Here is a 15,708-nt window from a genome sequence, read left to right on the forward strand (position 1 = left end):
CTATTAATAGAGCTGTATGTCAATGAATAATAATGAAGCTAATATATAGTGTCTCCCTGCAGATAATTCCCCTCTGATCTTGCTTCCCACGAGCACAGAGAGCTGATGTGACTCACTAAACTCCTGTATACATCCTCTGAAGCTCTTGTGAAGTGAACACAGCAGGGGCTAAGAGGTGCCATCCTGCTTCTGTTTCACATCTGAATCTAACAACAGCTACTGGAGAATCAGGTCTCGTCATATGGTTGATGCACACACTCATATTAACTGCCATATCAGGAATCTTGCACTGCAATTATTACTTATTCTGAGTAGGAATGGAAATCATAAAGAGCTGAATGTTTCCAGTATTTTAACAAATATGTGTCAGGAAGTCATCACAAGCACCTCAGGTCTCCACCCACTACATTCACCAGATCCCAATAATTGTGGACTTTAATAAAAAGAGAGTAAATATTAACAAAAACTGTAAATGTATCAATGTTACCAAGATATCAGTCACACATGCACACATCTCTTCTTTTTGTGAATGGGAAAGAGCCCTAGTCCAAAGCTAACATGGAAAATTTTCACAGATTCTCAGATGTTCAGTCTGAGTGTTAAAGTAACTAGAGCTGGACAAATTCTGACATCCACTGGAGATAATTACATGGTGAAATTGCAGGTGCTTGCAGAACACTAACATCTAGTGGTTGTAGGAGTTATTGCATCACAAAACTGACTGCAGCGGACAACGTGCAATAAGAATTAAACTACTGAGGAATAGTTAGTATTAACTTGGTAACTTACACTTTAGGCTTAACATGCTGACTGCTTACGTGAAATAAAGAGCATAAGAGCATTTCAGCCATCTAGTTGAGAGCCACTATCAAATTAGACCACTGTCTGAGATGCTAAAAACAAACAGACAAAAAACAACATTTCAAATGGTTTTCTGTTCAGGCTCGTCTGTAACTCGTCAACAGTTAACTGTTAACTCTTTTCCTGCTAGTCAGGCTGTAGGAGACCAATTTGAAGATCTAAGAAGAGATTATTTGAACTATTTTAGACCTTTTTTCATCAGGGTGATTCTGCTAACTTTCACTCAGGCAGCAAACGTTATCTGTTGAACATGGTACAGCATGTTGCGACAAACACAGTTTTTGGAATTAGCTTGCCAATAAAAAACACATTTACGTAATTTAGGGAGAGATTTTGAAATAGTGAAAGGGTTGCTAGTGTTAGTGTAGTTCAGTTCAGACTACTTTTATTTGTCAATGACAGTCCAGAATATCAGGGTTGCCAACTCTCACGCATCTGGTGTGACACTCACGCTTGGACTTTAGCGTGAGATTTATGTTGAAAGCGTGAGTGTCACGCCAGATGCATGAGAGTTGGCAACCCTGAGGATATGCTACTGATCTTTACTGCGATTACTAGATTAAGGCCTTTTTTCTGCTAAATAATTCAGCAGAACTCCTAATCTAGTAATTCTGTCACAAGGTATTTGTCTAAATGTGGGATTAGACCAGCCAAAGTTTCTCTCCACAGATTTCAGCAGCTGTTGGAGATGGCGTCTGAGAAAAAGGACTCCGGTGAAGTTTTGAAGGAACAGGTAATGTTTCAGAGTGTGTCAGTTGCTGTCCTCCTTCAAAGAGTGAACTGGTTTATAGAACAAGAAAAAATGTAGGATAGGGACTTGATTGAATGATTGGATGAATCATTCACAATAAGATCAATAATATGCATTAATTTCCATTTCATACTGATTTTAAGGATTATGTTAAAAAGTGTTATACTATTTACTGACTGGTTGTTCATATGATGACGTATATTTAAATTTATATTTTAGAAGTTTTGTCACTACTAGCCTAATATTGTTACTTATTAAGGGCAATCATTTGATCACATTTATGCAATCTCAAACAAAGCACACAACTTATTACATTTTAAATAGGGTAACTTGTTATCTGCAACCCATTTAATTTTCAAAGTACTGATTGAATCTTATTTGGCAATTGCTTATTTTCTTAAGTAATTAAAGTATAATTGGAACCGTTAAAACACTGGAAACACTCAGCTCTTTATGATTTCCATCCCTACTCAGAATAAATAATAATTGCAGTGCAAGATGTCACGGTTCATGAATGCACCGTCTCCTGCTGTATTCATGTTACGTCATGTTGATTGTTTCATGTGGGTGTTGCCACTTATCGTCTGATCAGCGGCAGGTGCAACTCATTCCAACTGCCTATTTTAACGCCCTGTCTTTCGTCTCTTGTTTGTCAGATCGTTGTTTGAGGTCCTCCGTGTTAGATGTCTGATTCTCGTGTTCCTGCCTTGCTTTGTCTCCTGTTTTGGTTTGCTCTGGATTGTTCCCTTCGTACACGGATTATCATCACCTCAATCGGATCTACCACCACCGTCATCTGTACCAGCGCACTCAACTCACCTACTCACCAGTCTGTGCTGCCATCCAGGTTCCTGCGTCACTCTCCAACCCTCCATCAGCACATCATTTACAATAAACACTGTTTACTTGCTTTTGCCTCCTGTCTCACTTACCTAGCGTTACAGAACGATCTGACCATCATGGAGGCAGCGAGTACTCAACCATCTGCTCTCGAGGAATTTCTCAGCGCCAGTGTTTGGAGGATGGACTCCCAGGAGAAGAATCTTAACAACACTGGTCGGGCGGTTCAAGCCCTGGTGACGCAGGTGTCCGAGCTCACTCAACAATTCCAGCTACTTCGAGCTCCCACTGCGCTGCCCACACCGCCTGTTCTCCCTATACCACCGGTGACCCCCTCCCAGCCAGAACCACGTCTCCCGATCCCAGAGACATACTCGGGTGAGCCCAACTTCTGTAGAGCATTTCTAACCCGCTGTAATATGCACTTTTCCCTACAGCCCAGAACCTTTGCTAACGAAAGGGCCAAGGTGGCCTTTGTGTTGACGCTACTCTCTGGGAGGGCGGCATTATGGGGGACAGCGGTGTGGGAGAACCAGGATCCATGCTGCGCCTCGTTTCAGGCACTCTCCGCCGAGATGAGACGGGTCTTCGATTGGGCCGTCGCAGGACAGGAGGCGGCCAGGAGGCTGGCGGAGGGGACGCGGTTAGCCCCGCCTACGATCACGAGCCCATGCAGGTAGGGCGAGCTCGGCTTTCCCGGGAGGAGAAGGAGAGGCGGAGGTCCCTTGGCCTGTGTCTCTACTGCGGGGGAGCCGTACATCAAGCCTACAACTGTCCGGTAAAAGGCCAGGCCCGGTAGTACGTATGAGGCTACTATCGGGTGGGATCTCTGCCGAGAAGACCTCATCACCATCATCATCATCATCATCTACGCTCCTCCCGGTAAGACTGAGGTGGTCAGCACAGACCCACCACTGTCAAGCGCTACTGGACTCAGGGGCAGAAGGTAACTTCATGGACCGCACATTGGCACACAAGCTCCACATTCCCCTCAGACCCCTTCCGCACCACATCACGGTTCACGCACTCAATGGACAGCAACTCCCTACCATCTCACACATCACTCTCATCACATCTGGCAATCACTCTGAGACTATTTCCTTTCACATCCTTGACTCTCCCCTGGCACCCATTGTCCTCGGACACCCTTGGCTCCTCCTCCATAACCCCAAAATAGACTGGTCCTCCAATTCCATTGTTTCCTGGTGTAAAAAGTGTCCTGAGTCTTGTTTAGTGTCTGCCTGTCCATCTGTGTCTATGTCTGTGTTACAGGAGGAGCCGGTGGATTTGTCTAACGTGCCCGCGGAGTACCTCCATCTGAAGGAAGTGTTCAAGTCTTGTGCTGCTTCTCTTCCTCCGCATTGTCCCTACGACTGTGCCATAGATTTATTGTCAGGTAAGTCTCCACCTAAAGGCAAATTATATTCACTTTCTGTTCCGGAAAGGGAGGCTATGGAGAAATATATTTCTGATTCTCTAGCTTCGAAGTTCATCTGCCCTTCCTCTTCTCCTGTGGGGGCGGGGTTCTTTTTTGTGGGAAAGAAGGAAGGATCAATGCAACCTTGTATTGATTACCGGGGACTGAACAACATCACGGTAAAGAATACTTATCCTTTGCCGTTGATGTCTTCGGCCTTCGAGAGGTTGCAGGGAGCGTCAATTTTCACAAAACTGGACTTATGCAATGATTATCATTTGGTTCGTATCAGGGAGGGGGATGAATGGAAGACCGCTTTTAATACCCTCAGAGGGCACTTTGAATATTTGGTTTCCAACTCCCCAGCGGTCTTCCAGGCACTCGTCAACGACGCGCTGCGAGATATGATTGATCAGTTCATATATGTCTACCTGGACGACATATTGATTTTTTTTCTTCTTCTCTCCAGGAACATGTGCAGCACGTCCGACGAGTGCTTCAGAGGTTGCTAGAGAATGGGCTTTTTGTCAAGGCGGAGAAATGCGAGTTTCATGCACAGTCAGTTCCATTTCTGGGGTATATCGTGTCGACTGAGGGAATATGCATGGATCCCGAGAAGGTTAAGGCTGTAGTAGAGTGGCCAAGTCCAGATTCCCGTAAGGCCCTACAGAGGTTTCTGGGGTTCGCTAACTTCTACTGGCGTTTTATTCGCAACTTCAGCCAACTAGCCGCACCTCTGACCGCCTTGACCTCTGCCAAAACTGCGTTCAGGTGGTCAGACACAGCTGAGGCTGTGTTTGCCAAACTGAAGAGTTGCTTCATTTCAGCCCCTATTTTGATTACCCCTGACCCAACACGTCAGTTTGTGGTGGAGGTCGATGTGTCGGAGGTGGGGGTAGGAGCGGTGTTATCGCAACGTTCTCCCTTAGATGACAAGGTCCATCCTTGCGCGTATTTTTCATATCGTTTATCTCCTGCCGAACGAAATTACGATATTGGTAACCGAGAATTGTTGGCAGTTAAGATGGCATTGGAGGAATGGCGACACTGGTTAGAAGGATCGGGGGTTCCTTTTATTGTATGGACTGACCACAAGAATTTAGTACATTAGCACTGCCAATGTGTACATTAGCACTGAACTCCAGGCAGGCTCGATGGGCACTTTTTTTTCTGACGTTTTGACTTTACTATCTCGTACCGCCCGGGTTCCAAAAATAGCAAACCCGACTCTTTGTCATGTATTTTCTGAGACATTAGTGGTCCCCACTCTCACATGGGAGATTGAATCGAAGGTCAGAACGGCCTTAGAAGGGGTAACGCCTCCGCCCGGGTGCCCACCGAACCGCTTATTTGTGCCGGAGGGATTAAGGTCCAACGTTATCCAGTGGGGACATTGCTCTAATGTAGCTTGCCATCCAGGGGTTAACCGCACTAGATTTTTAGTCAAGCAACGATTCTGGTGGCCACTTATGGCTCGCGACATTCACAGTTTTGTTTTGGCTTGCTCGGTTTGTGCCACTGGTAAGACTTCCAATCGGCCCCCTGATGGGTTACTCCAACCGCTGCCGGTCCCTTCGAGACCCTGGTCCCACATTGCTCTAGATTTTATTACCGCCCTCCCGCCTTCCCAGGGCAACACAGTAGTTTTAACCGTGGTGAACCGGTTCTCGAAGGCAGCCCACTTTATTCCCTTGCCCAAATTACCCTCAGCCAAGGAGACAGCGTTGACCGTCGTAGATCACGTCTTTCGTTTACATGGCCTTCCGATAGACGTGGTTTCCGACAGGGGACCCCAATTTGTGTCCAAATTTTGGCGAGAATTCTGTAGATTACTGGGAGCGACTGTAATTCTGTCCTCAGGGTTTCACCCCAAGAGCAATGGTCAAACCTAGAGAGCCAACCAAGATTTGAATAGGGGTTTTGCGATGTTTGGTCTCCAAGAATCCTTCCTCCTGGAGCCAACAATTGTCTATGGTGGAGTACGCCCACAATACCTTACCAGTATCAGCTACGGGCCTATCTCCTTTTGAGTGTAGTGTAGGTTACCAGCCACCTATTTTTCCCAGTATGGAATCCGAAGTCGCGGTCCCCTCCGTTCACGCCTTCGTCCAGAGGTGTCACCGCACTTGGACTAGAGCCCGCGAGACTCTACTCCAAGTGGGGGCGCGCACCAAGGCCACAGCCGATCGCCACCGGTCTAGGCCTCCCGTATACGTTGTGGGTCAAAAAGTGTGGCTTTCTAGTAAGAATATTCCTCTCCGCTCCGTATCTAATAAATTGGCTCCCAAATTTATTGGCCCGTTTACCGTCACCAAGATCATTAGTCCGGTGGCAGTCCACCTTAAACTCCCTCTTGCATACAGGAGAATTCATCGCCTTTCACGTATCTAAAATAAAGCCCGTATTTTATTCTCCCATTAATCCGCCTAGCCCGGTCCCCCAACATCCACCCCATTCCAACTGCCTATTTAACGCCCTGTCTTTCGTCTCTTGTTTGTCAGATCGTTGTTTGAGATCCTCCGTGTTAGATGTCTGATTCTCGTGTTCCTGCCTTGCTTTGTCTCCTGTTTTGGTTTGCTCTGGATTGTTCCCTTCGCACACGGATTATCATCACCTCACTCGGATCTACCACCACCGTCATCTGTACCAGCACACTCAACTCACCTACTCACCAGTCTGTGCTGCCATTGAGGTTCCTGCGTCACTCTCCAACCTTCCATCTGCACATCATTTACAATAAACACTGTTTACTTGCTTTTGCCTCCTTTCTCACTTACCTAGCGTTACACAAGATTCCTGATGTGTCAGTTAATATGAGTGTGTGCATCAATCATATGACGAGACCTGATTCTCCAGTAGCTGTTTCATTCAGATGTGAAACAGAAGCAGGATGGCACCTCTTAGCCCCTGCTATGTTCACTTCACATGAGCTTCAGAGGATGTATACAGGAGTTTAGTGAGTCACATCAGCTCTCTGTGCTCGTGGGAAGCAAGATCAGAGGGGAATTTGCTGCACTATATATTAGCTTCATTATTATTCATTGACATACAGCTCTATTAATAGGCTTGCTGACTTGATCATCAGATGAACTCTTTTTGACTCTAGCTGTGGCTCATATTTTCCAGGGAAAAGTTTATAATTTTCTTCTATAGTTTGTTCATATCAACATATTTTGAGAAATTTAGCATTACATCAATTACTCACCCTCCTCTATAGTGAATGGGTGCCTTCACTGTCTCATAAGAGCATTTAAGCCATCTAGTTGAAAGCCACTATCAAATTAGACCACTGTCTGAGATGCTAAAAACAATCAATCAGGCAGCAAACGTTATCTGTTGAACATGGTACAGCATGTTGTGACAAACACAGTCTTTGGAATTAGCTTGCCAATAAAAACAAATTTTTATGTAATTTAGGGAGAGATTTTGAAATAGTGACAAGGTTGCTAGTGTTAATTTAATTCAGTTCAGACTACTTTTTTTGTCAATGACAGTCCAGAATATAGGCTACTGATCTTTACTGAGATTACTAGATTTAGGCCTTTTCATGCTTAATAATTCAGCAGAACTCTTAATCTAGTAATTCTGTCACAAGGTATTTGTCTAAATGTGGGATTAGACCAGTTAAAGTTTCTCTCCGCAGATTTCAGGACACATTCAGTCGATAAAGACAAAACAAAAGGCTAGTGTGTATTATATTGTTCTTCAAATGAACATTCAATGCACATTCATTTCTATCACAGGAATAAATTTAGGGGCTGCTGTTAGATATGGGCAGATTGACCTTTCTAACATTGTATCCATATACACATGTATGTAAATACATACAGTAAAAACAATAAAATTGTGAAATAATGTTACAAACTAACATTATTATTATATTTATTGTTATTATTATTCAAATATACATATGTTGTAGAATGTTAATTATTCCTGTGATGAAAAAGCTGAATTTTCAGCAGACATTATGTCAGTCTTCAGTGTCACATGATCCTTCAGAAATCATATCAGAAATATATATAATATGCTGATTTGGTGTGCAAAAAACATTGCTATTATCAATGTTATAAACAGTTTTGTTCAGGACTCTTTGAAGAATAGAAAGTTTAAAAGAACAGCATGTATTTGATGTAATATTTTGTAACAGAACTGTAACAAATTTCTGTAGTTTTTACAGCTGAATGATGTAAAATCACTGTAAAATAAACAAATCCATACTGTAGAATATGTTTAAAGTATTTTGCTGTAAATCTGCAAAGCATTTTCCTTCTAATAAAACTGCAGCTGCAAACTAAATATTGTTGGCTCAGTGTCAAATTGCTTGTTGTGTTCCTAGATCCTTCAGTGCTAATGGCCTGCTGCACCCAGCAGAGTCTGAGTGAATCTCCAAGATACTATAAGCCACAGGTAAGAAAATCTCAAACATACACACACTACTGTTTCATAAATTTGGGGTTGGTATTATTTTTTAATGTTTCTGAAAGTCTCTTATGCCCAACACAGCTTGTTGCATGAAATTAAATCGATAAAGCTGAATTTTCAGCATCATTACTCCAGTCTTCAGTGTCAAGTGATCCTTCAAAAATCATTCTAATATCCTGATTTGCTGCTCAAGAAACATTTCTGATTATTATCAATGTTGAAAACATTGCTTCATTTTTAGGATTCTATAATAAATAAACAATTTATTCATTGTTACAGCATTTATTTAAAACAGAAATGTTTGTTCTAACTTTTGATAATTGATAAGACATTGATAAAAAATTAGAAATGTTTCTTAGTTATGATGTTTCACCCACTTAAATGATACTTTGGCACGTGTAGTCCATTCCAAATAATGAGGACGAATAATACATTACAAATAATAAATAATACATTTAAGGTATAAAATGTAGCACTTAACATTGATTTATGAGAGCATTAGTGGCAGTGTGCTGATTTTTGCACAAATTGGGGCAGGAGCAGCTATGGTGCTCGGCCTGTAATGAGGTCGCCAAATTCTGGACTATTGATAATACCAAGGATTTATCAAAGTCCACTAAAGGAAGTACAGCTTTTTGCTGTTTTACTTTGAAATGGCCTTCCTGATAATGTTTGGGGCTCATACACAGTCTTTTAATTTTAAATTAGATTAAAATACATATTTTTATAGCCAAGTATTCACACACCACATCTGATAACCTTATACTCCAGTTATATGTGATTAAATAAATAATCTTTTGTCTGAAATAATATGAACAGCAGCTATGCTAAACTTTCTCCTTTTGATTTCTTGTTTCTGTCTCAGGATGTCCATCCCAATGTTACTAGAGATTACGCCAGCTCCAGTTTGGATCCAGCCTCACTTGTGAAGACTTCAGATCACAGCAACTGTAAATGGCCATACAAAACTGACAAATATTATCCATATATTGCCTATAGGGGTAGGTTTAATGATTTTCAACCTAACAGAAAGTTGAGTGGAAGGAAAAACTGTGGAAGAAAAAGATGCACAACCAACCGAGAGAACCGCAGCCTTATGAGGATTGTCAAGCAAAATCGGTTCAAGAATTTGAGTGAACTTCACAAGGAATGAACTGAGGGTTGGGTCAAGGCATCAAGAGCCACCACACACAGACGTGTCAAGTAATTTGGCTTCAGTTGTTGTATTCCTCTTGTTAAGCCAATACAGAACCATAGACAATGTCAGAGGCATCTTACCTAGGTGTGACGAGTGGGGCGGGGCCGAGGGACATGGGAGCGAGGCCGGGGGAGTGATTGGAGATGAACTACACCTGTTCGACCCACCGGTCTCGAGGCCCATGGAGGAGATGGAAGGATATAAAACTGGAGCGACGACAGTGAAGGATAAGAGAGGACCAGGCCTGGGATTTTAGTTGTGTTTTGGTTTTTATTTGAGCGCACCAGTCGTCCGTGAGGGGCTGGTGCGCGGTTTTATGTTTATTTTGCTTTATTAAAATGTTGTTTTGATTGTCCGCCGGTTCCCGCCTCCTTCTTCCGGATGAATACAAAGGTTAATTCATTACAGTGGTGCCGAAACCCGGGAGAAGGAGGGACGCGCTGCTGAAGATCCCTCGCCGCTGTGGTGAATCCGCGGTGCCATCGAGTTGGCGAGGAGTGTGCCGCCATGGACGCTCAGGCGGTGGGCTGGAGCGAGTTGCCGGGGACGGGCGAGCTCGCTACCGGCCGCCCACGATGTGGAGAGACAGCTGCCGTCCGTGAGGGAGCGGAGGAGTCGGCGCCGTTCGCCAGGTGGCCGGAGCCTGCTGCCATCCGCCGGAACGGGGAGGAGTAGGGAACGGGGGACTCCTGCCGGCTGCCCAAAACCGGAGGAGCCGTCGCCGTCCACCGGGCGGCGGAGGAGTGTCGTGCCGTCCGCCGAGGGCCGTCCAGTGCCACCGCCAGGCACCGCGGAGGAGATCGCCCAGCTGGTGGAGGGCCGAGCAGCGGTGCGTCTGGGAACCGGATTTTTTTTTTTTTTTTTTTTTCCTCTCTCCCCTCTCTCGTCTCTGTCGCTCCTCCTTCCATCTCCTTTTCTCTCGCCTCGTCTGTCCTACCCCCAGGTTCCCGCAGGTCCCCGTGAGCGCCCCCCCCGGAGGGGGGGGGGGTAGAGCGCAGTCTCGGGAGTACCCCCCGGCCTGCGAGGGGCGATGGGGGTATGTGACGAGTGGGGCGGGGCCGAGGGACATGGGAGCGAGGCCGGGGGAGTGATTGGAGATGAACTACACCTGTTCGACCCACCGGTCTCGAGGCCCATGGAGGAGATGGAAGGATATAAAACTGGAGCGACGACAGTGAAGGACGAGAGAGGACCAGGCCTGGGCTTTTAGTTGTGTTTTGGGTTTTATTTGCGCGCACCAGTCATCCGTGAGGGGCTGGTGCGCTGTTTTTGTGTTTATTTTGTTATTAAAATGTTTTTGATTGTCCGCCGGTTCCCGCCTCCTTCTTCCGGATGAATATGAAGGTTAAATCGTTACACTAGGGTAAAGAGAAAAACTGGACTGTTGCCCAGTGGCCCAAAGTCATTTTTTCAGATGAGAGCAAGTTTTGGATTTCATTTGGACATCAAGGTCCTAGAGTCTGAAGGAAGGGTGGAGAAGCTCATAGCCCAAGTTGCTTGAAGTCCAGTGTTAAGTTTCCACAGTCTGTGTTGATTTGGGGTGCAACGTCATCTGCTGGTGTTGGTCCATTGTGTTTTTTGAAAACCAAAGTCATCGCACCAGTTTACCAAGAAATTTTAGAGCCCTTCATGCTTCCTTCTGCTGACCAGCTTTTTGAAGACTCATTTTCCAGCAGGATTTGGCACCTGCCCACACTGCCAAAAGCACCAAAAGTTGGTTGGTTGGGGTATTGTCAAGAGGAAAATGAGAAACAAAAGACCAAAAAAAAAAAAAATGCAGATGAGGTCACTGTCAAAGAAACCTGGGCTTTCATACCACCTCATTTAATACACAAGTTTCACAATTTGAGTTGAATTACTGAAATAAATGAACTTTTCCATGACATTCTAATTTATTAAGATGCACCAGTATACTGTTACTTTTGATCAATTTAATGCATCCTTGTGGAATAAAAGTATTAAAAGTAGTGTGTAATTTGTATATAGTACATTTTGATTTAATTTTACTTTTAAACTCTCTCGTGGTGCAACAGATCAGCATAAAAGCTGACTAAGATGCAGAACACAGCAGTTTCTGGATCTCTTTGAAATGATCATCTTGCTCTTAATTCTTGTCTTCCTTTCTATTTTTCATCCCTGCGGTATGACAATATTTTTTTCTTCCTTTGGTCTCCGCCTCTTCTTTGGTTTTCGTTGCTTTGTGCATCTTTATTGGTTTGAGCCTCTATGGTTAACTCCTTAGTGAGTGTTTGTGATTCCACAACAGCTTTGAGGATCATTTTCTTTTGAATTATTTTATTGCTCGTTTTCTTTGGTGTTTTTGACGACGTCATCAGTATTGGTATCACTGTTGATTATATCGGACTAATATACTGTCATTATCAGCATAAATCTGTATATGCTTTTCTCAACATCATGCAGCTCTCAATGTGGCTGATCACATTTCAGATGCTATTATGAACACAGTCAGCTGGATCCACATCCTCGAGAGAGACACACACAGTCTATTATCAGTGCAAGCTCTCCTGTTCACCTTTGTCATGATGTGTCCATGAAATGCAGATCACATGCTGTGTTCGAAATGGCATACTTGCTTACTGCTTACTACCCAGTACACAGTGTATACTGCCTACTATTTTTAAAGAATGATACATGAAACAGTATACAATAAGCAACAAAGGTTTCAGAGTAGTGTGCTAAAGTGTTGTCACATGACAAAACATTAATTCAGCACAGCTATTGAGGTTGTTACCTCACAAATAAATGTACTAACCATTATTTTTACAAGGGCTTGTTAATTAAGGATTCATACTAGTAAACACTGCTATATTGCCCAATTGAACTCATTTCATAATTAATGGACTTTACATACTGCATACTACATGAATGCAACTTTACTGGGACAAAAACCTCTCTATACCTATGCTAACTATCTAATAACACTGTATTATTAATGAGACGTTTTATTTCCAATTTTCAAATATTTTCTTTATTTTTATTAAAAATAAATGCCTTTCTGATATCCTAGAACAAGTTTGCTAAAGGGTGGCCTCAAACTTCATCACACTTCATTTACCTGCTGCGCTACTGATATTAGAGATAAATTGGCATCTTTTGCAGTGCTGTTTATCGCAGCCAGGCATTGGTGGGTGGAGGTATTGTAAAAAGTCTCTGCCAACAAATAATTTATATATTATATTACTTCAATATTTTCTTATTCAATATCTTTAAAATAATCTGTACTGTATAAAGCACTATAGAAATAAAGGCGATGCCACTTGACTTGATCGGAAACGTGCTATAGATTAAAATACAATTTATGTTCTACTTTATGTTTTTGAATACACAGTGATAGTTTATAGTTTACAGTAACATGTATGTATAAAAGTGTTTTATAATCACCATTCCCCGCCTCCAGTTCACTCACGCATTTGAAGATGACACATTATAGGGAGTGTCTTCAGATGAATACATCAGAATTCAGCAAATGTAGCAGGTATTCCATGCATACAGAACATTAACTTACTATTCACAATATACACGCAGCATACTGCAATATAGTAGGAGTTGTATGGTAGTATGCCATTCCGAACACAGCATCGGTACTGATTTCAGTGTACTTGAGTTATATTTAGCAGATTCTGGTAAATATAGTAGGTCATACGGATATATGATGCATACAGAGAATTTGCACACCATGCACAGCATACAGTACATACTGGATACTGCAGATATAGTAAGAGTAGTTTGATAGTATGGCATTTCGAACACAGCAATATATATAGTTTTATATATTATATATATATAGTTTTCATAGCTGTTTTACTTTCAGTCAACCCGAAAATGAAGTGAGGCACAATCACCAAATTGAATCATAATATTGAGAGGTTTATTGAACTAAGCTGAACTAATAGGATCATTTTGATATGTTCTTAGCAAATATGTGTCAGGGAGTCATCACGAGCACCTCAGTCTCCACCCACTACACTCACCAGATCCCAATCACCTGATTACTGAGCACCGCCACCTGTCAGCACTCATCAGCAGCACTATATCCTTGTACATTTACTGTCTGGTTTCAAACATTCCCTGCTTGACGAACCTGACCCTAACTTGTGAGTCCCCATCTCTATAGTTATCTGGGTTCTCTGCTCCTTGATTGCCATTGTCCCGGAACTCCACCATCTCTTAGTGCCTCCTATACCCCATGGATCCCCTGAACTCCACCATCTCTTAGTGCCTCCTATACCCCATGGATCCCCTGAACTCCACCATCTCTTAGTGCCTCCTATACCCCATGGATCCCCTGGAGAGGAATTGGACATTACCACCTAGATGGGCCCCAATGGACTTCTAACACACCCCGCTCACCCTCCTGGTTACCTCTTGCTCTGTGTTCAATAAACCTGCTGTTTGTGTCTTCACCTTACCTCTGTGTGTATCTACTGACAATATCAAAGTTTACATGATACTGTTAAATAAAGAACCTCAGTATAATTCAACCTGGAGAGATACACGAGTTGAACATCAGCATGACAATATTTTTTTTTAAGTTGGATACACTCTGAATCATAGTTATTGTTAAATTAATAAATTTCAGGTAGTTGCTGAGGCATTTTCTTTTAATTTAGGTACTAAAATAAAGTACAAACACACAATTACTTTAATGAAAAGAGAATAAAATGTAATTCAAAATTTCTGCAAAAACTGTAAGTGTATCAATATTACCGAGATATCAGTCACACATGCACACGTCTCTTTTTGTGAATGGGGAAGTTATTCGAAAGCTAACATGGAAAATTCTCAGATATTCACTCTGAGAGTTAAAGTAACTAGACCTGGACAAATTCTGACATCTACTGGAGATAATTACGGCGAAATTACAGGTGCTTGCAGAACACTAACATCTAGTGGTTGTAGAAGTTATTGCATCACATAACTGACTGCAGCAAACAACGTGCAATAAGAATTAAACTTCTGAGGAATAGTTAGTATTAACTTGGTAACTTAAACTTTAGGCTTAACACGCTGACTGCTTACGTGAAATGAAGATTATAAGAGCATTTCAGCCATCTAGTTGAGAGCCACTATCAAATTAGACGACTGTCTGAGATGCTAAAAACAAACAGAAAAAAAAAAAAACATTTAAGATGGTTTGCTGTCCAGGCTCGTCTGTAACTCGTCAAAAGTTAACTGTTTACTCTTTTCCTGCTAGTCAGGCTGTAGGAGACCTGTTTGAATGTCTAAGAAGAGATTATTTTTAACAATTTTTAGACCTTTTTCATCAGGGTGATGCTGCTAACTTTCACTCAGGCAGCAAATGTTATCTGTTGAATGGTACACCATGTTGCGACAAACACAGTCTTTGGAATTAGCTTGCCAATAAAAACACATTTACGTAATTTAGTTAGAGATTTTGAAATAGTGACAAGGTTGCTAGTGTTAACGTAGTTCCGTTCAGACTACTTTTGTTTGTCAATGACAGTCCAGAATATAGGCTACTGATCTTTACTGAGATTACTAGATTTAGGCCTTTTCATGCTTAATAATTCGGCAGAACTCTTAATCTAGTAATTCTGTCACGAGGTATTTGTCTAAATGTGGGATTAGACCAGTTAAAGTTTCTCTCCACAGATTTCAGCAGCTGAGTGCAGGCTGTTGGAGATGGCGTCTGAGAAAAAGGACACCGGTGAAGTTTTGAAAGAACAGGTAATGTTTCAGAGTCTGTCAGTTGCAGCCTCCTGAATTTTTATGGTTATTGTCTTGCGCTGTTTTTAGTATGAAAACATTTGTTTATTTTGAGGGTTAGTGCTGTTTATCAGTGTGTCTGTGTCCACGCCAGTCTTATAGGTTATTTAAAAATATTACTAATACATTTTCACAAAAGTGCAACTAAGTTTGGTTTAAAACCTGAGGTAGAAACTGAAAAAAAAAAAAACTTGATTGTTCAGAGTTGTGACATGTTTTTCCTTGCAGAATGTTCTTCTTCGAATCCGCAGTCTTCGATCTGTCAGTGCCGCTCTGGAAACCATTGAGAAAACATATTTGCATACGAAGCAGTCTTATCCAGTTGTAAACTCTGTGTGTGGGATATATGAGAAAGGTGTGAGTAAGGCTGGCAGCTTGGCCATGTGGAGTCTTCAACCTGCCTTCTATGTACTCGAGCCACAGCGTAAGAAAATCTTCTGTATTATTTATACAGTGTAATAATAATTTAAT

The 15,708-nt window shown here is 42.4% G+C and overlaps 1 protein-coding gene across 3 annotated transcripts in view; it reads left to right on the forward strand.

The window, feature by feature from the left end:
* Positions 1–1,522: 1,522 nt before the first annotated feature.
* Positions 1,523–15,708, forward strand: part of plin1 (perilipin 1) — a 41,259-nt gene continuing 27,073 nt past the window's right edge. The window contains exons 1-2 of one of the 3 annotated variants that reach the window (XM_059506396.1): positions 1,523–1,594; positions 15,466–15,661. In XM_059506396.1, coding sequence (XP_059362379.1) covers positions 1,550–1,594; positions 15,466–15,661 — 241 coding nt within the window. In that variant the 5' untranslated portion in view covers positions 1,523–1,549. Of the gene's footprint in view, positions 1,595–14,894; positions 15,199–15,465; positions 15,662–15,708 lie in introns of those variants that run through there. The other 2 variants (XM_059506397.1, XM_059506395.1) reach the window with 2 other exon arrangements.

The sequence above is a fragment of the Carassius carassius genome, chromosome 23 (genome assembly GCF_963082965.1).
Source record: "Carassius carassius chromosome 23, fCarCar2.1, whole genome shotgun sequence".
NCBI lineage: Eukaryota > Metazoa > Chordata > Actinopteri > Cypriniformes > Cyprinidae > Carassius > Carassius carassius.